Source organism: Mycteria americana, chromosome 1, assembly GCF_035582795.1.
Source record: "Mycteria americana isolate JAX WOST 10 ecotype Jacksonville Zoo and Gardens chromosome 1, USCA_MyAme_1.0, whole genome shotgun sequence".
In the NCBI taxonomy this organism is placed as follows: Eukaryota; Metazoa; Chordata; class Aves; order Ciconiiformes; family Ciconiidae; genus Mycteria; species Mycteria americana.
The window spans coordinates 220529669-220553464 of NC_134365.1; the positions used below are offsets into that span (position 1 = coordinate 220529669).

Sequence of the window (23796 nt, forward strand, 5' to 3'; positions counted from 1 at the left end):
GCCCCTTCCTAAGCATCCCTTTGCTTACACATCCGCAGCACGTGGGCGACGAGAGATGTACGTGCTGTTTGTTCCTGCTGGACTGCTGCCCGGTGCAGGGGGGGTGCTGAGCCCAGCATGTCTTTTCTCAGATTCATCTCTCCCCTCCTCCTTTTCTGCCTTAAAACTGCTGCATCAAGCACCCCCAAGCCCACAACGCAGCAAAAACGCCAGCCTCAGCCCCGTCCTGCATTCGGCTCCCCCATCCCATCGGCATCACCAGTGGGAGAGTTGTTGGGGACCTGATTTCCAACAACCAAGGCACTTTGAGGGACACGGGGAAGATCGGTGAGACAGGCAGTTGTGTAACTTGTGTGCCTACACGCAAGCGGGCATGCACACGCGTGCACATGCGTGCACACGCGTGTGCACACGCTGAACCCGCCCCACTGCCCGCCCCAGCGCAGCGCCGAGCTGGAAGCAGAAGATTGGCTGGCGAAGGATCTCTCTCCAAGCCAGGGTCGGTTTTAGGGGCGTTTCTGTTCCCTCAGCTGGCTCCAGAATAAATGGTTTCCTTTTACATCCCGTTTCCTTCGAAGAGGCCTGAAACGTTGCTGCGCTGCAGGGGCGGGGGGGGGCATGTGGGTCTGCACCTCCTCTCAGCTTTCTGACAGCTTCAACCAAATTTAAAGGAGAGGCAGAGAGCTCAAACCTTTTAAGTTCCCATATGCTTCTTGAAAACAGGCAGCCAGGAAGAGACGAGGAAGAGCTTTAACGTCGCAGCGGATGGGAACTCGGCTTTTAACGAGCCATCAGAGATTCCCCCTCGCAGCTGCGCTCCGTGCATGACTCTGAGCAGACCGACCTCCCCGTTCCTGGGCCTTTTCTGCTCATATTTGGTAATAAAGGGTAAAAAACTAGAAATGGCACATTCCTTGGTGCCTGCCTCAGGCTCCTCACAGTGGGGAAACTGAAGCTACAGCATCCCAAATCACTGGTCTCACCCTGCTCTCGCAGCCTGCCCTTGAGATGGCCCTGGCGTTCGTGGGGCTGACGTGGCTGAAAAACTAACCGCTTTCTTTTTCTTTCGGTTAACTTTCGGGTGGATTCAGACAGTCCCAGTCACTGCGAGGCAGAAGGGAGGGGCTGAGGAGTGCGTATCGCCAGTCCAAGACAGCTCATCCAGACGGCCTGGAAAGGGTACCCCGGAGTCCTGTTGGTTTGCCACGACCCCAAATCAGAGCTCCTGTATCAGTGTAGAAAGAGCACAGGACCCGGCGACCACGGGGGTCCTCCCAGCTTGCTGCCCAGGGATGGCAAACTCCTGTCCCCAAGCTGCGGCTGTCCACAAGGACCCCATCTCCTCCACCCGGCTCCCGGGAAGGTACAGGATGCAGGGCTTTGCAATCAGATCTGCTGTCACCCGTGCTGGACCTCCGCCGAGGCCGCGCAGATGCCATTCTTTCCACCCGAAAGCACGGGAGGAATTTCCACCTCCCCCCCCCACCTCCACGTGTTGGCAGGAGACCCTGTGGATTTTGAACTTTTCTCTGGGCGTATTAAACAGGGATTACAAGCTGGGATCAAGGGAGTCTCTCTCCTCTATGCCCTGTGGGAAAGCTGCAGCTGGGGCCTCGCTAGCCTGTCGTTCCTTGCTCTTGCATCACGGCATACCTGCGTGATACCGCGGATGGAGAATTCGCCCCCCTCTAGGGCAATCACAGTTCTTTCCCTCTTCCTTTTTCTCCTCCATCACATCTGCTGAAGAAGCAGAAGCTGACCGGTGCTTTGCAGAGGATGCGCGCATCCACAGGCTGAATTTGCACCCTTAGGGCACAGAACCCCACCCTGTGACCTCCCAGAAAGCCAGGGGCCGGCATCCCCAGCTCCGGGCTGGGGATGAGGCTAGCAGAGATGAGTTTGGCTCGTCAATGCAGCAGACCAGACAGGCCAGGGCACAGATCCACGGGACACTCAGCCTTTCAGCTTCACTGCCATCCTTTGTGTGCTGTCTATTCAGACAAAGCTGGTCCCTTCCAGCTGCAGCCAAACCGGGACCCGGGCATGGGTGCAAGCCAGAGAGAGGGAAACAGGCTGCGATTCTCCCTGAGTCCGAGACATTGCAGGCAGCAAAGCCATTGCTCCGTCATGCCTTGAGCTGCATGAATGAGTTCAGAGTGGCAAAGGAGGAGGTTGCAAGGGGAAAATTAAAGCGCCAATCCTGAACTTGCCCTTGAGCTGAGCAGAGAAGCAGAATCCCCCCCCAAAGCCTTTGCATGTGGGTACCCAGAGAACCAGGTGAGCTCTGACTAGCTCTGGATGGGGAACCCCTCATCCAACACACGCTTGGTTTGCCTAGAGATGAAGCCATGGTGTTTGAGCGCTACTGGGAACTCACCTGAGCCTAGAGTCGTACTGGTTGCCACCAGCCCCAGCCCCCATGGCTCTTCACATGGCTCTGGGAGATGACCTTGGGCTGGATCCTAAGGCCACAGCTGCTTCCAGGCTCCATCCAGAACCGTTTGCTCTGGTTTGGGGAGAGATTTGGCTGATGAAACTGAGACACACGCAAGTTCCTCTGCAATCCCAGCTGCATCAGTGATAACACTGCTCCTGGGATTGAGAAACGGTCTGGGGAGGGTTGAACTGATTTGAGAAGGTTTGAGCTCACCTAGGGAGGGATTCTTTAAGGCTGGTTCACCTTCTCTGTCCATTCCTGCTCATTAGGTGAGAAAACGATGCCCAGCAGATGCGGGCAGGAGAAGCGAGAAGCGGTGCAGAGGCAGGGAGCATTCACATCAGGGCTGCCTTTGTCTCACCCTTGCAGGCAGGTGAGATCACGCTGTCACCAGGATGGGGGACACAACGGGGACATGCAAATTCGGGAATTTGACGGTATCAAGGAGTCTCGCAGGCTTGTTGCATCCTCTGCGGGAAGACTAGATGCATTCAAGGTGGAGGCTGCAAAGAGCATCAGTATCACCTTGGCTGCCCCCACCATGATCTTTGCAGGTCCCATGGTATTTAATCCTCCAAGACCTAATCCTGCCATGTGCTGTGCTCCCTCCAAGAGATGTTCAGCACCAGGACTGCTTCTCAGCTGCTCTTCAGTGCCAGACCCATGCTGGCTCTGAGCATCCCTGCCTTCCTCATCTGCAGCACAGAGAAACCCCAGAGGTGAATGAGTTACCCAGAGGGGGAGGTGAGGCTCATAAACTCTGAGGCTCATAAGGATGTACAAAATGTCCTACTAGGCCAGCGTGGTCCACCTAGCTCTGCTCCACCAGCGGCCACGGGAGAGGCAAGCACTTTTAGGGCAAGCAACTGGTTCCAGCTTGCCTGTGGTCCATTGCGCTTGTGCCACCCCAGCACCCAGGCCTGCTGGATTAGGGATGTTCAGCGTACATCCCCATTAGTATCTACTTCTGGAACTAATTAGTGTAATTTGTCTAAGCCTTTTAGCTTGGATCCCATCTGCCTCCTGTGGATGCAACTGCATGAAAAAAGGACTGCCTGGGATCTGTTTTAAAATGATCTCCTGCTAGCTTCTACCCAGCTCCATGCTCTTAACTGTGGGATCTGGTGAACAGCTTTAATCCCCCGCCCCATTAAAGCTGAGAGTTACAAGAAGGGGCTACGTATCTCCGCTCTACAAATTGCCTTCACTGCTATCCTTGCTACAGACCATGCTTGATCCTGGAACGCAGAAATCCTGCACCAGCACTGCTTCATGCCAGCTTAGAAGATGACAGACTCTGCAACTGATACAGGAAAACAAGGGTCAGGCTCCTGGGTCACTGTAGCCTACAGGAAAGGCTGAGTGTGCAAAGCTGCTGGAGTTTATATTTAAAAAGTCGTGTCCAAAGAGCCTGTTAGACTGCAGTGTTTGCTTTCATTTGCCTTTGCAGAAATAAAAGCGCTCCTTTAATATATAATCAAGTGAATTAGTAACACCGCTTTAAATAAGACAAGCCAAACGACCACGACAGCATCAGTCCAGATGTTTTACAGCTGGGCATGGGTTGTATACCGCAGAGCCGGGTGTAGGACTCCCAGTACCAGTCGGATTTCACTGTCCTCCACCCCAGCAGCTCCCCCACACCCGGCCCAGGCACTGCGACAAGAGGCTGCAAATCTCCGTCCAGTTTGTCGGGGCGTGTAGGATCAGACCCATATCACAAACTCTTTGGGTTTTTTTTAATTAAAGTATGTTATAGCTCAGCAGATCTGCAGCCACCGAAATCCAAAGGCTCCCCAGGGAGCGTAACCACACTCGAAATAACTCGCGACAAAAGAAACGTAAGTTTTTGCCCTACACGCAAGTGCGTTTTAAAGCTGGGCGGCTGGAGGGGAGGAGTTGGGCTGGAGAAGTGGATGTGTCTTTTGGCAGCTGGGCCCTCTCATTAAAGGAGCAGAGAAGACGGAAGAAGGCAACTCCCAGTATCGCTCCCCCTTCCCGGTCCTCTCCCCCATCCCACTGCTGTAGGATCTCCTACGTGGCACTGTGGGGGCAGGGACCGCTGGCCAGAGCCCCTGCAAAGTCCAATTGCACTTGGAAATCACTCGATAGCAACAGAAGTCTTCCCCTGCAATGCAGATCAGCCCGATTCCTAGCACTTTTACCCTGGAAAATATGTTCACGGTCAAGACGAAGCTGTTTGCTGACATTTGGGCAGAATCTACTCATTTTCTGCATATTCACATCCTAAACCTCTGTAGATTTATCGTGGCTGTCTTAGAGCAATGCACCCAGAGTTGTGTTGTCTGGGGGGAAGAATTAGTAGTGTGGGACAGTTAGCGATAGCAGGAATAGGGGGGAATAGACATTTAAAAATCAGGCAAAAATTTGAAATACCTTTATGCTGGGCTGCCTGTCCTCAAACACAAAGAACTATTTTTATTCAACTCCCAATTCCCATTATTGAGGCAAAGCCATTTAAAAGGACTGAAGCACAGAGCCCTGCACTTGTGTCAAAGGAGTTTGGTGCTGGGAGGCATTGAAAGAGATCAAGATTAAAAGTTTTAGAGTTTATTTTAAATTTCACTAGGAAGAAAAAAAAAAAATCTTACATGGGAAGTAATTACACAGAAGGGTTTGAAGGTGGAGCAATTCAGAGCTTGGCAGAGAAGACAGGCTGACACTGGAAGTTTAAAGGAGCTTTTCTCTTTTCTCAGCTGGTATATGCTGCTGGTACAGACCAGTAACTTTTCACCTGCGTATTGATTGTTTGCTATCAGCAAATTCTTTTTTTGCTATAGCAACATAGTAATAAAGCAAAGATTGTGCTATAAAAACCCTGGGGCCACATTCTGATCATTTATGCAGACACAAAGCCAAGAAAACTGCTCCAAATATACACTAGCGTACACAAAAATACGATGCTTAAGGTACTTCAAACCTCTCTTTCCCACTGACTCCCTCCCAGAAGGAAGCTGATCTCTGAACATCACGGCTGCGAGGCCACGAGGACCGTTTAGGCACGTTAGCATTAAAGACTGCAGCGTAAGGTACCTGCTTGAATGCAAAATGCCCAGGGAAGATGTCAGCTGGAAACGTGGTTTGTTCGGGTATTTCTTTCTCCACACGCACCACTGAAAAAGAAAACCAAAAAAGTTAAATAAATCACACAAAGCTAGGAGCCTTCAGGCAGCTGAAATGACTTCATGCTTGGCGCCCAAAAGGTCGCCCAGCGAAAGAGACCCCTTGGCACTTTTCCCCTGTAACAGCTTTTGTGCAAACGACACCGCCATAATATCCATCAGCCATAATAAAGGCTATTGGGAATGGATGAACGGGACAATCTTTCTCACAGCCAGAAGCAAACACCCAGTGACCAGAACAAACCTCCCGTTATCTGCTAACCGCTGTTATCAAGGTCTTGTCGCTGCAATCGGTGCTGGGAGCGAAATCATCGTAGAAACGCACATTTTGGTTTGCTATTAAGAGTTCTGGGGAGCTGGGTTATTGCAGCTGGTAGGAAATTTTGTACAGGGAGGGCTCAAAGACCTCTCCTCATTTGAGGTGCGGAGTATCTATTCGCATGGCATCATCTGAACGGTTTAGACAGAAGAAAAATGTCACTTTTCGATGCCATCTTCTAGAAGCAGTGGATGGATGTTGTGCAGGGAAATGGACGGCGGAAAGATGAGATGATCCCATTGCAAGGTGCTTGCAAGACAAGAACCCAGGTCTGAGGGCAGAATATTCAAAGCCAGAAGACTAAATCAGATGCTGTTTTCTACTATAGCAAGAGGTAGCAACCTGCTGAGACCCATCTTGTGAGGGAAGGAGAGAAACTTGCAGAGCCAAACCCATCATTAATGGGGGGGGGGGGGGGGAATGAACTTGCTTGGTGATTAGAAGCAAGGGAAGACACAGACATCAGTTAAACAACACAATGATGCGGCATCCTTCTGCTAATGTGGTAACCATCAATGAGGATGATGCTTAAGTACTGGGGGGTACCTAGAATATCACTATATCCCAGATTGCCATTAAAAAAAAAATCCCATGCCCGCTTAAAATATGACAGGGTTGAAACCGAGCAGCGTTCAATACTCGTGACTCAGCGCGGAAACTTCTCTATGGCACATACTTTGCTGCAAGCGCTCTCAGCCAGGCAGTCTGGCACTGGGCGGCATGAGCATTTAACTCCTTCAACATTACTTTGGGGCCACGAATATTTGCTGCCATAACGCTTTTCTAAACTGCGTACGTTTGCCGGACACGAGGGTTTTGCCACCGTGTTGTGCTACAATGAAGAACAGCCCCCAACCGACCTGCTCATCTCACGCCTACGATGCAGGGGGAAATTTGGAAGTATGGAAGATGCGATGGGTAAGAGGTTCACCCCTCCATCAGCCCAGCTGCTGGGGAAAAGGAGAGGTGGGTATTAGCGCAGGTGGGGAGATGGATGGAAAACCAGTGTCTGTGGGATACAGCAATATGAGGAAGTTCTCCAGCTGCCCGTAACTTGGCCATCAGGTCCCTGCAGAGCGCACGCAGGTCCTCTTGGGTATCACCAAAGAGGGGGGCATTTCAGATGGCAAGATGTGGCTCGACCCAGGTGCAGATGGTAGAACATTCGCTGCCTGTGACTGCTCCGGTCGTGGCTGAAGCCCTCTGCAACACTCTCGACTTCATGGAGGATGCCACCTTAGGAAAAAATAAATAACTTCCCCGCCTCATTCACCAACAACCACCCAGCCTCAAGAGGTGCCGGGGGGGGGAATAAGATGCACCAGAGCCTTGTAAAAATGCAAAAGCACCGTTTGGGCTTGGGAGAGCCTCCCATAGCCCTGCTGTGAGGCTGGCTGGGGGCAGGCAGAGAGGCAGCTCCGGCCGTGCCGGCAGAAGGAGGGACCGCGCGTCCCCCCAGCCCCGCCGGACCCCCCCGTGCAGCAGCAGCGGGGCCGGGCGCTCCCTGCCATTGGCGGGAGGTCGGGAGAGCTTTATCGGATCCTCCCCTTCCTCTCCCTCCCCAGGCGTTTTTAAGAGGTTTTTTCCCAACTTTCCAGAAGTTTCTCCCCGGCCCCTTATATACCCCCTCCGCGGGACGGCGAGGTGCACAGGGGAGCCGAGCAAAGCAGCGTCCCAGCCCCGCACCGCCCCGCCGCAGGTAAGGGGGGGGGGGGGGGGGGGGGGGGACGGGACGGGACGGACACGACACCGGGGCAGCCCCGGTTCGCAGGACCGCTGCCAGGCAGGGATGCGGCCAAGCTGAGATTGCAGCAGGCCGGGTGTTATTTTGGGGTCCTGCGTGCTCCTGGTTGGCCCCACAGGGCAGGGAAGTCGGGGGGGGGGGGGGTATTGCATGGGGGGGAAGAGAGTTGCATGGGGGAAGAGGGTGGCATGGGGGGTAGGTTGCATTGGGGTGGGTTGCGATTGGGGATGTGTGTAGGGTACGGACTGCCCCACAAGTTGGCTCTATTTTTGGAGAAAAGATATTAAAAGATCCCCACCATCACCACCTCCAGTTTGCTAAAGACGGTTGCAGCGAAGCTGCACCCTGGGTTTGCACCCAGGAGAAATTTTCAGGGGGTGAAGAAAGAGAAGAGGGGGTAAGGGAAGCACCAACTTGGTCCGAGTGGTCCCGGAGCAACCCTGGCTGGAGAAAGCCTTCAGCCCCTGCTCCTGCCCAGCCTGGGAGCCTCCGGGACCCTGGGCACCGGCCCAGCGCAGGAGGAAGAGCTCTCACTACAGCCTCCCTGCGACGAGACTGACTAACCCTGTCCTTCTGCCTGCCGTAACGAAGCCTCACGTCCCTCTGCTGACATGGAAACGGCCTTTTGCTTGCATGCCTCCGTCCTGCGGCTTTGTCTTGGTCATGGGAGAAATACAGTCCTCGAAGGGGTGCGTGCCTCTGGCTGGCCGTCGTGGGCGATGGCACCTCCAAATCCTGCCGGGAGAGCAGGTCCCCGCCAGCCCCGAGGAGGTCTGCAGGATGCCACGTTGGCACAGGGCATCCCTTTGCAGGGCTGGGCTGGACCAACGCAAGAGAGGATGTTACGTTCCCCCAGATTCCCTCTATTTTCACCCTGAGTTATGAATTCACCAATAATCTCAGCCGTAATCCAAGGATGGGCAAAATTTCCCTGTCTCGCCGCCATGGGCTGCGTCACTCATGGCAGCCCAGCGCACCCGGCCAAATTTCTCACCAGTCTCTGAAGTAATGAACCTTTTTTAAGCTGAGGATGTAAGCGGCATGGGCCGCCCGTTGCTTGCAAGAGAACTACTCCATGTATCTGTTTTCTTTCAGAATGAAAAAGGCAAACGTTGACCTCACTATGAAAGAGTTTCAAGGTATCTTTAGAAATAAAAGGGAAGAAAAAGAAAAAAAAAACAAAAGAAAACCTTTCAGATTTTAAATGCTTGCCGCACCCAGTGCTGTCTGCACCTTAAAAGTGCATCAAGGGCAGTTTTGAGCCTGTTGCCCAAGTCTTTGCTCTTAGGTAGCCGGGATGGCTCTTCCTTTCAACGGAAGGCTTGCTCCCAAAAGGATTTTAGGATACCAATTGCCTCCCTCTCTGAGGCTACGTAATTCCCCACTCTGGCAACTGGTCCCTGGTGCAACTGCGCACTCTCTTTGCTTCGGGCTATGTGCGTGTTTCCTTCCATATGTAATCCCAGCGGGCCCTTCGCTTCCTGCTCTGTTTGCTTTAACCCTGAAGCTGCCCTGTTGCAGCCCTCTCTTGTCTCCGCACGCAAGGAGCAGCCTCTGAGGCTGGCCCGGAGCAGGGTGGGAGGAGAGGACTGAGGAACGCAACTTCATTGTAGCCTTAGGCGTGATCCAGCCTGTCGAGGAAAAGCTCGCTTTGGGCGCGAAGGTGGAATTTAAGCCCTGGGGATCTGCGATATGGAAGGTTTGCTGTGAGCAGTGGGAAGTTAGGAGGGAGGGAAGGTCTGGGGACAGGTTAAAGCCTTGGAGGCAGGCGGGATGAGCTCCAAAGAGCTTTCAGGCACAGCATTTAGGACTGGGCAGCCTGCAGATTTATCGACACTAGTAGCTCAGAGCCCTCACTGGGGATGGGTGCACCTACGTTGTGATGAGACGCATCTACCTAACGTATGAACATATTAGGAAGGGGCTCTGCTGGGGGAAAGGAGGGGTCCACCACCTTCCTCTGTCCCGCTGCCTCCCTGGCAGGGCTGTACAGGCAAAAACTAAGTCAGACAGAGCTGACCAGACAGCGTTGGATCTTCTCAAGGGGCCCTCTGACTTATTGGTGGAAGCTCATGGGCTCCATCTAGTGTCTGGAAAGCTGAGCTTTTGGCTACTAAGCTGGGGTCCCCAGGGAGGACGATCCCTGCCGTATGCTGACCGTGATAGCAGAGCCCTGCCCGTCAATCCAGGGGCTATGCGGCCCCTAGGCAGCAGAAATATCCCGCTTTTAGCTTTTCCTGACCAGGGCAGAAGTTTGACCTGCTACCCTGGGGACAGAAATATCTGTTGTTTCCATTCCCTGGCCCCTCCTTAAATCATTTACTGTACATGAACATAGAGTAATACAGTAAAATTGCTTATAAGGGAAGCTTTCATTCAAAATGCACAGGCTCTGCATGCCAGAGTGCAGCCTGGACTCTTGAAGATTAATTGTTGCTCAGGGGAAAGCCCAATGTGGACTTGGGATCGTTGCACCCCAAGTGAAGCGTTGATGCAGATGCTCTGTCTATCACTGGAGCAGGTTTCACTGGAAGAGCCCCTGGGGTCTCTGCATGCTCCAGGAAGGGAGTGAATCATGCTGACGGTGAGCTCTTCTTCCCAGCAGGTCCTCAGAGGCGTCTGGTGCTGCTGAAACCATGTGGACTATTCTGGTGCTTGCTCTCTGCGGCCTCGCTGCAGCCGTGCCCTCAGAGGACAGGAAGCTGAGCGACAAGGCAACAACGCTGGCTGACCGCAGCACGACGCTAGCCTTCAACCTCTACCATGCCATGGCAAAAGACAAGAACATGGAGAACATCCTGCTGTCCCCCGTGGTTGTTGCCTCTTCACTCGGCCTCGTGTCCCTCGGGGGCAAGGCCACAACCGCCTCCCAAGCCAAGGCAGTGCTCAGCGCAGATAAACTGAACGACGACTACATGCACAGTGGGTTGTCCGAGCTCCTGAACGAGGTCAGCAACAGCACAGCCCGCAACGTCACCTGGAAGATCGGCAACCGCTTGTACGGCCCTGCCTCCATCAACTTTGCCGATGACTTTGTGAAGAACAGCAAGAAACACTACAACTACGAGCACTCCAAGATCAACTTCCGAGACAAGAGGAGCGCCCTGAAATCCATTAACGAGTGGGCAGCCCAGACCACGGATGGGAAACTCCCAGAGGTCACGAAAGACGTTGAGAAAACTGATGGGGCCCTGATTGTCAATGCCATGTTCTTCAAGCGTAAGTTCTACCTTCAATTCTTGATACAAGTGACCCAAAACCTAGCGTGAGCCAATACAGAGCAGCCCAAATGGGAAGATGAACAAATCCTAGGTCCACTGGAGGCGTGCTCTTTTTCAGAGCGAGTAGTTAGGAACTGTGCATGTAATTACCAGTCATTCCCTTTTCTTACAAGCTGAATTTCTCTCTCCTGTAGCTCACTGGGATGAGAAGTTCCATCATAAGATGGTGGACAACCGTGGCTTCATGGTGACCCGTTCCTACACTGTGGGAGTTCCCATGATGCATCGCACAGGTACGTTGCAAACCTCCTGCCCCATGTCAAGACCAACCGGAGTTAATGCTCATTGCTGCTCCGTTACCCAGTTTTCCACCAACTGCTTCCAAGATTGGTTTGCCTCACGGTCAACGAGTGAGAGGGAACAAAGCAGAGTGTGCTTGTTCTGCTGACTCAATCTCTCTGTGAGCAGAGAGAATCCATGTTTACTATTGGGTGGCTTGGCTGTTAGGAATAAATCCTAGCTCACCACGCAAACGAGAGCCGCAGTTTTGAGTTGTTGCCAAGTCCAATAATGCTGGGCCAGATCCCAAAACAGTGTTCAGACTCGCTTCCCTTGCTGGTCAGGGAAAGTCCAAGGTGAATTCACAACAAGGTTGTGGGTAACTTTGCCTCTGCTCCACATCTCACCATTTCCTGCTTCTGATTTCAAGGTCTCTACAATTACTATGATGATGAGACAGAGAAACTCCAGGTGGTAGAGATGCCACTTGCTCACAAGCTCTCCAGCATGATCTTTATCATGCCAAACCATGTGGAGCCTCTGGAGAGAGTTGAGAAACTGCTGAACAGGGAGCAGCTAAAGGCCTGGGCCGGCAAGATGAAGAAGAGATCAGTGGCCATCTCGCTGCCTAAAGTCATCCTGGAAGTCAGCCACGACCTTCAGGTAAAGGAGGTCCTTAAAGAAAACAGTTGGGCCTTACAGTTCTTTGGGGTGGGAGAGAAGATAGTGGGATGATGGGTTATCTGTGCCTGTCATCCTTTTTCCAGCGGCTAGCCTAACCATGGCTGGAAAGGATTGTAGTGTCATCTCTGGGAGGGTTGCTGACCTCTTTTCTCCTCCTAGAAACACTTGGCTGATCTGGGCCTGACAGAAGCCATTGACAAAACCAAGGCTGACTTGTCAAAGATCTCTGGCAAGAAAGACCTTTACCTGTCCAACGTCTTCCACGCTGCTGCTCTTGAATGGGACACAGAAGGGAACCCCTACGATGCTGACATCTACGGCCGAGAGGAGATGAGGAACCCCAAGCTCTTCTATGCTGACCACCCCTTCATCTTCATGATCAAGGACAATAAAACCAACTCCATTCTCTTCATCGGCAGACTCGTGAGGCCCAAAGGGGACAAGATGCGTGATGAGTTGTAGTTAGTTTTTTTTTTTTTTTCCCCAGAGCTTTGGTTTGTGTTTTTTAGTGGGAGATTTCAAAAAAGGGGAAACACTATTTTGTATCCTTCTCGAACTATGGGTGCTATTCAGACCAGGGTGCATTGTGATGAGAAACCAGCATACACTTTTACCTCACCCCAAAATACTTATTGCACAAACCCACCTCCAGAGAGGAACAGGGGAGCCTGGCACAAGAGGGTCACCAGGAGTGCAAGGGAACTGGCATGCACTGTCTCAGCTACTGGCATCCTCAGCTGAGATGTTCAGGCTGATGCCTAGCTCTTCCCTGCACTAGAGTTAAACCTCCTGCTAAGTACCTTGCTGCTACCATCGGCCCTGCGAAGGCACAAGCCCTCCACCCTTCCATCGCAAATGCTTCTGCACGTTCAGCTCTGCCACTTACTTTTCTCCCCCTTTGATGCTATGCGGCACCACACCAGAGCGGCTCTGGTCGCTTTGCAGTTGTTCCTTGCTTCTCTCTTCTATCTTCAGTGGTATATAACAGAGCACGAAGGGCCAATTCTGCGGTCCAGCCCCCTCTATGGCCCTGGGAGCAGAGCAGGACCATGACAGCATGTAAGAACGGAGATTGTACGGAGTTGTGCCTTTCCGTCCTGCCTAACCCTGCTCTGGATGACTGTTAGATGCTTCAACTGCAGCAGGTCATCAGCTCCTTAGCTAGAACATTCACTGCAAAGCCAAGTGCAGCTTTGCTCAACACTTCACAGAGAAGTAAGTGGCTTGGGGTGTCAGCAGAGAGGCCAAAGAGCAGATGGGCTTCTAGAAAGATAAACCTGAGGTGCCTTCAACACTCCTGCATGGCAGGAATGGCTGTGCTCCACCCCTCTGGGGATCACGAAGGGGGCTCTTGGGCCAACATCTGGAATTAAACATCCTGTACCAGGCAAAGAGAGGAACTCCGCTTCTCTCAGTGCTTCTGCATCAGCACATAGGGCTGGGAAAGAGACAGTTACCACTGTGAAGGTTCTCCCAATTATGACCAGGGCTGGTACCCATCAGCTCCCGTAGCAGGCCAAGGGACTCCTGCTGGCTTCTCACAGGGAGGTGGATCAGGTTCACTTCCACTTTCTTGTTTAAATACAAAGCTTTAGAGCTGCCGTTACCTGACTTCCTAATGACCCTTTTCTGAAGCTCCTCTCCTCCATGATGCTTTAGCTCCCTGTTGGCTGACCTGGATAAGGGCACACTGAAAAACAAATGTATTTATAGTTATACTCGTATTTATGTCTGATAATTAGCAAGTTTCACGGCCTGCTCCAGCCTAGACTTGGAGGCTATTCCTATCTTCTTCTCTTTAAGGGATATCATCAGGTTAATATTATTTAAAGAAGTAACTGATATGATCCCATGAGCGTTGAAGCACGGGTCAGGTAAGCCTTGCTACGCACTGAGAGACATCACAAAGCAAGTAATGACAAGATTATTGAAATGAGAGAAATCTGGGCATCACAATTTAAGTGCCAGTTATTTGAAACCAGCAAGGACAGTGACTGCATTGCTTTGCTGTTTTATTTCCCTGCCAATGTGCTTGCTGTCAGGTTGCTACATAGAAGCCAAATACTGCATTTTTTCAGACCATACACAGCACTAATTCCACTTATTTATTAAAGTTACAACCACAAAGTCTCCTATTAGGTGTTTCCTACAGGCAAAAATACAGCAGCTTGTGCCCCCAAGTTTGACCCGACCATGCCTTCTCCAGGTTTGCAAGGTTACACAGTTGCAGAAAAGCTTGTCTGCCCTAATTCCTATCCAAGCCAGCCAGAATGGGAGATCTTGTCCCTACTCTCTTCCCAAAGTGCTTTCCCCACCGTGTTGGGAGGTAGGAGGCAATCCACAAGGACATACCCAAATGCACAGGAAGCCTAAAGCCCAGCTAGACACTACCCGCTGAATCAGCGCACTGAAACCCACATGCTGTAGCACGTTATGGAGGATTGGGGGGGGCGGGGGGGGGGGTAAAAGGGGTGGGCAAGGCAAGAACACACTGTGGGATATTGTGAATAATTTGCATCATGTGGATGCAGGCGTCTGATGGCTTTTATTGTCTGTTCTTGTACCACACAATGACAGTTGTATAATTTTGCAATAAAACTTTTTCAATGAACCTCTGGCAGCCACAGTCACTTGCAGGGTTTGGGTGGAAAAAAATACTCTTAAAGAGCTTGGAGAGGTTCCTTGTCATCCTTAAATCCAACACACCTTTCTTAATCTGGTAATTATGGACCAAAATTAGACTTAATGCACAACAACACGTGAATTCCCATGACATCTGTGTCGTGGGAAGGGAACACTAATTAGCAGATTGGCTTTTCACTTTAACATTTTTCTCCTGAAACTGCAAGTATCCAGCATCTTTAATGCTTCACAGTCAAGAGGACCTACTGCCTTTCCCTGCTCTGACATTTAACAGAGCAGCAAATAGCTCAGTTAAAGAGAAAATATGGCAGTGTAGGAATAAAACTGAGGTGTTAGCCACAGGGACCAGCCTTTCCAACCCTATGACCTAAAGCTTCTCTAGCTGAGATCCAGTCGAGATAAATAGGGGAAAAAAGAACCACAAGAACCTGCACTATGGCTGTGGGAATACAGCTAAATCTTGGAAAATCCAGCAGCGTCAGACCCTGCTGGCCCACGTCCTTCCACTGCTGGAAATGGATTAACCTGCTGTCCATTCAAGCATGCAGCCTTCTGCTACTCAGAAGCAAAACTAAAACCACAGACATCTCCCCTTCTCCCTGTGCCAAAACAGCACGTATCTGGGATAGGCAGGCACACACATCCTCATGCAGCTCCTCACAGACTGAAAAAGCACCATATGCTTGCCAGATCAGTCTTCCACTGCAGAAAATTACAGCAGCCATCTCCAGCACTGTGGCAACCCAGGAACACCACCAACCTGGAACAGCAATATTGCAAGGAACTGAAAAGCTTTCCAGAGCTCCTGAGCCCATCCTAGCCCCAGCTCGTCTTGCAAGCAGCTTTAAATACTTGTGGTTTTCATCCTAGGGAAGACAGCACCCTCAAGACACAGGGAACTGAACGAGTCCCCTGCCTCTCCTTTAGGAGCTTCTTCAAACAGCTCACGGTGGTGGCATGCCCCAACCAATGCATGCTAGAAAGGTATTCAGTTCACACATGCAAACCTCAACCATTATGGGATAATCCTTGATGTTGTCCTCAACTTCTCACAACACGATGGGTGTAGCGAGATAAAATACCACTCAAACACACTGCTTGCACATCTCTTGATCTTACACGCAAGCAACTAAATATCTCTTGATTCTACCAGTGATCAGCACTGATGGACCAGGTCAGAGGGCTCTAAACCAGAAAAAGAGTTGAGTGATCTCCAGGAAAGCCAGGCCTCACTGGAGGATTGCAGGAGAAATTTCCAGCTGATCATCATCTAGTATAGAGGGACTTTTAAGAATTTAGATACAACATGCAAGGCCTTGCACTGTGTGTCACCCTTCTACTGCTTCAGGCCTTCCAGCTTTCACACATTTCCTGCTCCTGCGAAGTGACAAAGCTGGTCTGTCACCTTTCTTTGGATTTTTTTTTTTCAAAATTCAAATTCATATTAAAAAATTTTAAAAAATTAATGTTGGTATCGCTTACTCTAACACTTAACATGTCATAACTTTTTTTTAAAGCTTTCCACTGAAAGACGTACACAGAAACCTGAAATCTGACTCATTCTCTGACACCCTGAGAAGGCACATCTGTCTCTGACAGACTTAACCAGCTTCCCAGCCAGCACCCTGCTAGGCTGGGTTTCCAGGAAGCCTGCCAGAGAAGCTGGGAACAGGAAGGCTGAGGCTCACACATCCAAACACGTTGGCAGACAGACCAGTTCCTGACACCATCAGTTTGAAATTCCATTTCATAAGTTACCTGCCCAGCTCTGCCAGAGGAGCCTCCTGAAAATGGAAATCTGGATGTAAAAGCTATTCCTAAGCAGCAAATTTTGCAGATTTGTACAATTTTTGTCAATGCAACAAATAGATTCTGAATTTCTTGAAATCTGAACAAAACAAAGCCTTGATCCTGTACACAACATGATGTCTTATGCGCGTGCGTAACAGTCTCTTCCCATTAGTGCACCGGACTTGGAAAAACACACTGGGAAAGGAGCTGACAGAACTGGAATCTCTGTCTGAAACTTAACCAAATGCTCGGTCTCACTGCTTCAGCTACAGGGCTTTAACTTGACCGCAGCAGACAAGAACAGCATCAAAAGCAACTCATACAGCAACAGAAGAGAAGTGAAAACACATCCCTGCCTACAGACTATGCATTTTAATAGTGTAAGTAGCCCTGTCATCTTATTATCAACTTCAGGATCTACTTATGTTATCCTACAGCTCATTAAAGCCAGTTATTAATACAGTGACATATTAATGCACTATCTACTCAAGCTCAAATGAAGACAAGTTTTTTCCCCAATCGCTTAAATATCGCTTTTTCCCCATCTCAAAGCTTAGGACAGAAGGTTTGAAATCCAGAGTGTACACTTCCCCCCCCCCCCCCCCCAATGTGTAAATACCTACTCAGAAGTTTGTCTCACTCCCTATCTCCACCAACTAAGGTTACCTGACCCTAACAGGAGCTATAATGTTCCTATATGGTCTACGGCCCGGAAAGTCACATAGTGAACGTCTTTTTAGTGATAAGGGAAATGGATGTATGGATGTGAAAAAAGCATTTAGTAGAATATAGTACTTCACGTGAGAATATAGCATTCACATGAAGCCAGAAAGGTATAAACCACCGCAACTGCTTTGGACATTGCTAAAAAGCTCCCTCTTCTGGAAACCTCGGAGAAAGGGATTGGTATGTACCTGAAGTGTTACCAGTACTACTCCAGTTCATAGAGTGTCATTCATGACCCTCTAAACACCGGATTGCTGCTCCAGCTCTACCTAGAAATCAGCATTTTGTCCCTACTTTGTTTAGATCAGGATCTGGTAAGTTCACTCCAAAAGGGTAACACAAGCTGGAAGAAATGCAACAGAATTCCTTCCATACCAAAGGCGGGAGCAAGGCTTTCCTGGAATACATCTTGCAAAAAAAAAAAAGCACCTCCACAAACACTGTCTTTTGTGATTTTATTAAGAGATGTTTTCAGGACAGTCAAGCTTCTGGTTGCAGATGTTACAAACCCTACAACAAAAAACAAAATACTGAGTGAGATGGTGGCAAACCATTTCCCATGACCATTCTCCTACCCAAAATGCTGAACAAACAGGCTCCAAGAGTTCAAATTAAACAGCATCTCTCACTTCTTGCATTTTAGCCATTGTTTTCTGCTTTCTGTTTTCTGCAGGTCTCAGACAATTTCAAGCTATCAATTTCTGCCTTAGAAGCTACTCGTTCAGGGAGACAGGATTTCAAACCTTGATTATTTACTTACAAAACTAGCCTACATATTGTGCTCAACATTATTGGCTTTCAAGTCTTATCCCAAACTGGATCCCGTGGGGGGGAGTATATGAGGAATAAATACCCTGTGCTGTCAACCGCACACTGGTAGTAGGTGGTACAATGTTAAAACATCCAAGGCACTGAACCCTTCTCAGACAAATGGCCTCTAAATCACTCAAATTGTGACCCAAGGTCCCCATATCCATGCTGTAGAACACAACACGAAACAGGGCACTTGGACAAGAATATTCCCTTTCAGACTCGTCATCTCATCTTCACTGAAGGGCATGCTTAGCTGGTTCGCAGCATGCCTTAAACCATGCCCCCTTCAGCCAGGGCAATACTCTAAATCCAACCCAGCTGATCACTGCACCTGGTACAATGCAGCAGCTTTTCCTTCCAGTACCCCAGCTACCTGACAGCTTTTTTGGTGACATGACACCTTTTCCGCATGGATCCTCACCAAAGCTACTTCCCACCGCTCGCAGGCACTTACCCCTCAGGCAGTGGGAACCGGCTGAGGCATGGCTGGCTGTTCTGGTTTGCCACCTTTCTGCTCTGAAATGGGGGTGGTGGGCAAGATCTCTTCTTTGGGTTCCACAATGCTGACATGGTCTGGCAGAGGCTTTTTGGGGCCAATCTTTCCACTCGGGTCCCAGGGCAACATGATCTTTACTTTGATCCCCAGTACTCCTGCAAAGAGTGACAGGACAACACAGACATGTTCATTTGACACAAAATATCAAGCACACCTTCCGTAGTGATGAGCCCCAAGGGGACAAAATATGCTATCCGCATCAAAAACATCTGACAACACTGAAGATGCAACCCGATTAACACAAACATGCTATAGCTTAAAAATCTAGTTACTGTGAATTTACATCAGTGTGTTTATCCAATTGTCTCTGCTAACCGCAACCTGGGACTGTGATGAAAACATGCTATATCCTTAAGTCATGCCATGGTTTTTAAACCCTGTCTTTCCCAGGATAACTCAGCTCACTTTCCAAGGAAATTGTACTGGGTTTTTTGCATCCCTTCTCAGACAAATGCCTCTAAATCATCCAATGAATAGGACATCCTGCCCAAGGCAGCCTTAGCACAGCACCACAGAACATGGCACTGAACAGGCTGCAATGACACAAGGACATCCCTTCTGACTCGTCATCGTATCATCACCGAAGGGAAGGTGGAGAATAGCTTTGTCTATGCCAGTATCCCTACATCAGGTGTTCTGCAATTAAGTAACCCAAAGCCAATTAAGATGCAGAAGTCACCTGTGTTTTACCAGGGGAAAGGACAAGTGTAAGCAGGCTTGGCTGGTTTAGCTGGGAAGACCTGACAGATTATAGCAATGGGGGCAAACTGTCTGACACTTGCTTTTTCATGGGTCTTGTAACACCCATCTTCTGTCTGCTACCCCTAAGAGCGAGGAAAGCCAGAATCCAAACTGCCAACAGCTCTTAAACTCGGTCAATATGCGTTTCATTTGTAAGTTGTTTTGCTACCAACCTCAGAGGCCACAGGACACAAGTATCTGGAAAATCTAAAGCCACATTCTCAACTGGAAACATTCAATCCCCACCATTAGAGAAGTGGATCACCTGGGATGACTACACAAAATTCCGTTGTCTGCTGAAGGCCCCTTCTCCATTTCCCATTCATGTAACACAAATGCAAATAAAGTTTACTTCAGATGTAATGTACAAACTCCACAGTGAGAGCTTAGTTGCAAATGCCCAAGAAAACAACAGATTTTCAGAGTCAGAACAACTAGTGGTAGCACAACTCTGCAAGATCAGTGGTGCATCAAAATCATGAGTTACCACCCCACAGGTGACAGAGGGAAGCCTCCAACCTGCAGGCACAGGATGCCAGGAGTTGAGATCTTCTGGCTCTGAAGCACTGAGAGAAGGAACCACCAGAGCTGCAAAGGGATCTGCATCCCAGCCACTCACCCTGCCGGAGAAGGACATGACGCACGGCTGTGTCGACGTAGTAATTCACCGGGTCGCCACTGTGGATCATCAAGCCATCCACAAACTTCATGGACTTGGCACGCTGACCTCTGAGTTTGCCAGACACAACCACCTCACAACCCTTGGCACCACTCTCCATGATGAAGCGGAGGACACCATAGCAGGCTCTGCAGGGAGAGAGCAGCAGCAGCCACAGCGTTACTCCCACTCTGCCAAATCCACATGGATGCCTCTCCGTGGAGGTATTTTACCCCAATTTCAAGCACAGGCAATCAGACTTCAACTTTTGCTTGTAAAAAGCCTTCCAAACGCACACCCGTGCAACCAAAGCTCTGTCAATGCTATGCAAAGCAGCAAAAATCTTCACACCATGTTAGCACTGTCAAGCCCAGTCTAACAAAACTCTTGTGACTTACGGTCCTTGCCGTGGTCCTTACACATTCTTTGTAACACAAAAGCAGCTCCACAGCTGAAGGTGGCCAACACACCCACGTCAGGATTGGAGCTACCCATCCCTTCTCAGACAAATGCCTCTAAATCATTCAATGACGACAGGATGGTCCTGCTGAAGGACCACCCGCAGCATCACAGAACATGACACTGCAGAGGTACCGCAACAAGAGCCACCCCCTTCTGACTCGTCATCTTATCATCACCGAAGGGATCTGAGAAGCAAGGCCACTGTCACCTGAACTATAATTCAGCCAGAAGGCTTGAAATTGTGTTTCACTCCTCCACCCATTTATTCACAAAGAAATAAATGCAAGCTTTATGCACACCAGTCAGACAACTTGTAATTTGATCTACTCCAAGACTTCAACTTTTATGTCTGAAATACATTATCTAGCAATTACTACCAAGAGTAACTGTGTACTAAACAAAAAGCTTCTATAAGGTAGAATTATCAAACATATGAACTGCCCTCTCCAAGTGCAGCATTACTAGGTTAAATTTTCAAACTAAAGACAAGTTGGCAAGGAGGTTTTTTTAAATGGTATTTCAATCCCACACTTTCTCACTGTGCCATCACATTCAACTTGCTCTACTCACCGACGCACTGCTAAACCTCCCAGAAGCTTGTACCGCAGGGACTCTGCCTGAGCGATTGCACAGAGACCTCTCGTGGCCACCTTCTCGGCATAGAGCTACAAAGAAAAACAAGTAAACTCAGAAACAGGGCTGTATTTCAAGGTACTTGTAATTAGTCCTTTGGTGCCTGTCTTCTACTCCTGGCAGAGCTGAGACACACCGAGGACACTCCACTGAAAGTCAGGAGACTATTAAAACATCCATGATGCAGTCTCAAAGAGCTGCTGCTTCAAACAGCCCCAAAACATTAGCTATCACTGGAGAGAGGTATCCAGACAATCACAAGAACTTCGCTTGAGACACAGTTTTTACAACACATCAGTTACAGAAGTCTGCTTAAGTATTAAAATCAAACCTAAGAAAAGGTTTGATTTTTGAAAGCTGGAAGAGGTGTATTATTAAATCTAACATCTCCAAGAGACCTAAGTCTGATACTTCGGAAGCAGACATGCAAAATCATGCACACAATATTCCTAGAGCTGACAAATCATGATGTGCTCTGTGCCATTCAGTGAGGTTTAAGCATTTGCTGGAGGTAATCAGCAATCTTCCCTGTATAATGTGATCCAGCAACACTGGCCAAGCAGGAATAAATGGGAGCACCACCCCAGACCCCACATTTGCCCCCCTCCAATTTGTTTTAGATGAAAGGACTAGTAAGGGCACCAGATTTCAAACATTAAAAGTGTCACTTTATCTATTTCATTACAGTATCATACTCAAAAATCTCAAAGATCCTTCTGCACCAAAACAGTTTCTTTATAAGGGCAGAAGCATTATGAATTCAATAAGGGTAATGGTAGCACACGAATACCAAACATTATCCTCTTAGACTAGCTTTTCACCTCAATATTGGGATAGCAATATTCTCTATAAAATATGTATAGATAAGTTTAAAAAGTTATCTGCATCCTCCTTGTTGGAAAATCAGAGAAAACCAGCCTCAAAGTACTGAAAAGCACTCAAAGTACCACAAACAGCAAATCATTTTGTATTTCAGTGCAAGAGTGTTTTGTGAGAACAGGTAAAATGCCCTAAGATAATGCCCCAAGTTATCTTCAAGTCAAACCGCCTTTCAGCTGACACCATCCAGACAGTGCACAAAGCTAACTGCACAACCCACTTTACTACTGTTTTAACCGAGACAGTTTTACCTCAACGCTTCCCTCAGGGAATCCAAACCTCTTCTGCACGACAGCCGTCAGCTCCCGGATGCGGCGTCCCTTCTCACCCAGCACATTCTGAGTTCTGGAAAAAAAAGTACAGTATGACTGAGAAAAGCGTCTGAGCCTGTTAACCATCCCAAAGAGCTTCCGTACTGAGCATCTAACTTAGGTCAGGGGTTGTAACGCTGCTGCATCACTACAGATCACTTCAGGATCTCTTTCCCAAGTAGCTTCCCATAATATTTACCAGTTTAAGCTTCAGCCTGCAGCAGCATCCCTTACAGCCTTGCACAGCACCCGTGAGTCAACAGCAGCATCTCAGTTACCTGGTGGCAAGTATGATAATCTCAGTCCTGGTTGGAGTGACCCGCACTTCTACTCCGGAGTACCCATCTTCAGCCAGTTCACGAGTCAGAAACTCATTCAGCTCAGCTTTGAAGATACCGTCAGCGACAAACTAAAAAAACAAACGGACCAAGTCAAGCTCTGTTCAAGTGCTCAGCCTGAACACAAGATTTGCACTTTCTGAGTTTGGGGGCAATTCATTCCTGGGACCATCCCGCAGACTTAGCAGTCTCTCCCCCCACCAAGAGGAAGCAGCAGGGGGGAGAAATAAAAGCATCTCCCCTAAAGTTCCCAGAGACAATTCACTTCTAGCAGGACCCTACGCCACTGCCTGATCCACACCTCACTACAGCCACGCTTCATGCTGAAATCATAGCTCGCTGCTATGTCTGGCGGTCGTACTTTGATTCAGTGTGAATTTACCTAAAATAATTAGGTGTCACATCCCCTTACCAGCCCCACAGGGGCCTGCTGGTAGGGCTCCCGCTTCCACCCTGACAGTGCACAGGCCCCAAGCCTCCCTCCCTCTCCAAGACAGGCAGAGCCCTGCACCCTCCCGGCCCCTCTGACCCACAGAAGCAGGGAGTCACTAAACCCAAACTGTTTCCCCTAAATAAAATAAAATCCAATCAAGTTCATCGGCTTCCAGCACCGCTCCGCGCCCCTCAGCACAACCCCAGCCTGCCTCCCCCGTGCACACAAGCCCAGAGCCCTGTGCAAGCCCCACGCAGGGCTGTGGAGGGGAATCACGGCTCCCTCCCTGCCCCAGGCCCCCCGCACGCTCCCTCACCCCAGCCTCCCGCCGCCGCCATGTTCCCCGCCGGGCCACCGAGCCGCATCCGCCGCCATCCTCCCGCATCCGCCGCCATCCCCTCGCCGCCGCCCCGCTCCGGCGAGGCCCGGGGCCGCCCCCGGCGTGACCCAGCCGATATGGAGGCGCCCCGCGGCCGCGGCGAGCCGGGCCGCCGCCCTCACCTTGCGTTTCTTGGAGATCTGCACCGCCATCTTGCGCCGCGCCGCCCGGCGGAAAGGAGGGAGCGGGCCCTGGAGGGAGGGCTATATCTGCCTTCCGCCGCTCCCCATTGGGCCGGCGGGATCACGTGGGCTGGCGGGCGGGGGCCGATGGGAAATGTAGTCTTCCCGGTGCGCTGGCGCGCCGCCATGTTGGGGAGGCTTAACCCTACCGCTGTCAGTGAGTTTTTCCGCCCTGCCAGGCTGCTGTGAACGCCCACAGCCGGCATTAAACCGGCTATAAAACCGGTATAAACGGGCACAGGAGTTAGCAGCACGATAATTCATCCCGATTTTCTATCTGGAGGCCCGCTCTGGTGGTAAAGAGGCCCTCCCCTCACAGCACTGCGACCAGCCACCCCAGGCGTGAGGGGAGCACAGCTCGCAGGCCGGTGGGAGATGAGGAGAGCAGCAGAGCCCCCCTCCTAACAGGCTGCTTCTGTCGTTT

At 50.1% G+C, this 23796-nt stretch overlaps 2 protein-coding genes, 1 long non-coding RNA gene and 3 other non-coding genes across 8 annotated transcripts; 2 read left to right on the plus strand and 4 right to left on the minus strand.

Moving 5' to 3' along the window:
- The first annotated feature begins 623 nt into the window (after positions 1-623).
- LOC142405055 (uncharacterized) lies at positions 624-3146 on the plus strand. Its single transcript, XR_012774042.1, has 3 exons — positions 624-878; positions 2707-2810; positions 2992-3146. It is a non-coding gene; the product is annotated as an uncharacterized LOC142405055 (long non-coding RNA).
- A 4351-nt stretch (positions 3147-7497) lies between these two features.
- On the plus strand, positions 7498-14438 carry SERPINH1 (serpin family H member 1). Of its 3 annotated transcripts, XM_075491322.1 has the most exons (6): positions 7506-7598; positions 8739-8782; positions 10246-10862; positions 11059-11157; positions 11574-11806; positions 11987-14438. In XM_075491322.1, the coding sequence occupies exons 3-6, from the start codon at positions 10280-10282 to the stop codon at positions 12287-12289; spliced, it is 1218 nt and encodes a 405-aa protein (XP_075347437.1). In that variant the 5' UTR covers positions 7506-7598; positions 8739-8782; positions 10246-10279; the 3' UTR covers positions 12290-14438. The 3 variants fall into 3 exon arrangements, with proteins under 3 accessions (XP_075347435.1, XP_075347436.1, XP_075347437.1); XM_075491320.1 differs by lacking the exon at positions 8739-8782 and having other exon boundaries at positions 7498-7598; XM_075491321.1 differs by lacking the exon at positions 8739-8782 and having other exon boundaries at positions 7498-7598; positions 10249-10862.
- A 2990-nt stretch (positions 14439-17428) lies between these two features.
- RPS3 (ribosomal protein S3) lies at positions 17429-23438 on the minus strand. The gene is made up of 7 exons (XM_075491325.1): positions 23313-23438; positions 22319-22449; positions 21981-22074; positions 20788-20882; positions 19717-19904; positions 18255-18451; positions 17429-17497 (listed from the first exon to the last, which is right to left on the minus strand). The coding sequence occupies exons 1-6, from the start codon at positions 23340-23342 to the stop codon at positions 18258-18260; spliced, it is 732 nt and encodes a 243-aa protein (XP_075347440.1). The 5' UTR covers positions 23343-23438; the 3' UTR covers positions 17429-17497; positions 18255-18257.
- LOC142405076 (small nucleolar RNA SNORD15) lies at positions 17905-18042 on the minus strand. The gene has a single exon (XR_012774051.1). It is a non-coding gene; the product is annotated as a small nucleolar RNA SNORD15 (small nucleolar RNA).
- LOC142405073 (small nucleolar RNA SNORD15) lies at positions 18795-18942 on the minus strand. The gene has a single exon (XR_012774049.1). It is a non-coding gene; the product is annotated as a small nucleolar RNA SNORD15 (small nucleolar RNA).
- LOC142405074 (small nucleolar RNA SNORD15) lies at positions 20252-20398 on the minus strand. The gene has a single exon (XR_012774050.1). It is a non-coding gene; the product is annotated as a small nucleolar RNA SNORD15 (small nucleolar RNA).
- Positions 23439-23796: the final 358 nt, after the last annotated feature.

Coding starts and splice junctions, on each gene's coding strand:
- SERPINH1 (XM_075491320.1), top strand. CDS start 10,280: ATGTGGACTATTCTGGTGCTTGCTCTCTGCGGCCTCGCTGCAGCCGTG. Junction 10,863..11,058: donor CAATGCCATGTTCTTCAAGC/GTAAGTTCTACC, acceptor TCTCTCCTGTAG/CTCACTGGGATGAGAAGTTC. Junction 11,807..11,986: donor AAGTCAGCCACGACCTTCAG/GTAAAGGAGGTC, acceptor TTCTCCTCCTAG/AAACACTTGGCTGATCTGGG.
- RPS3 (XM_075491325.1), bottom strand. CDS start 23,342: ATGGCGGTGCAGATCTCCAAGAAACGCAAG. Junction 20,883..21,980: donor TCCCTGAGGGAAGCGTTGAG/GTAAAACTGTCT, acceptor TTTTCTTTGTAG/CTCTATGCCGAGAAGGTGGC. Junction 19,905..20,787: donor GGAGGTTTAGCAGTGCGTCG/GTGAGTAGAGCA, acceptor CTCTCCCTGCAG/AGCCTGCTATGGTGTCCTCC.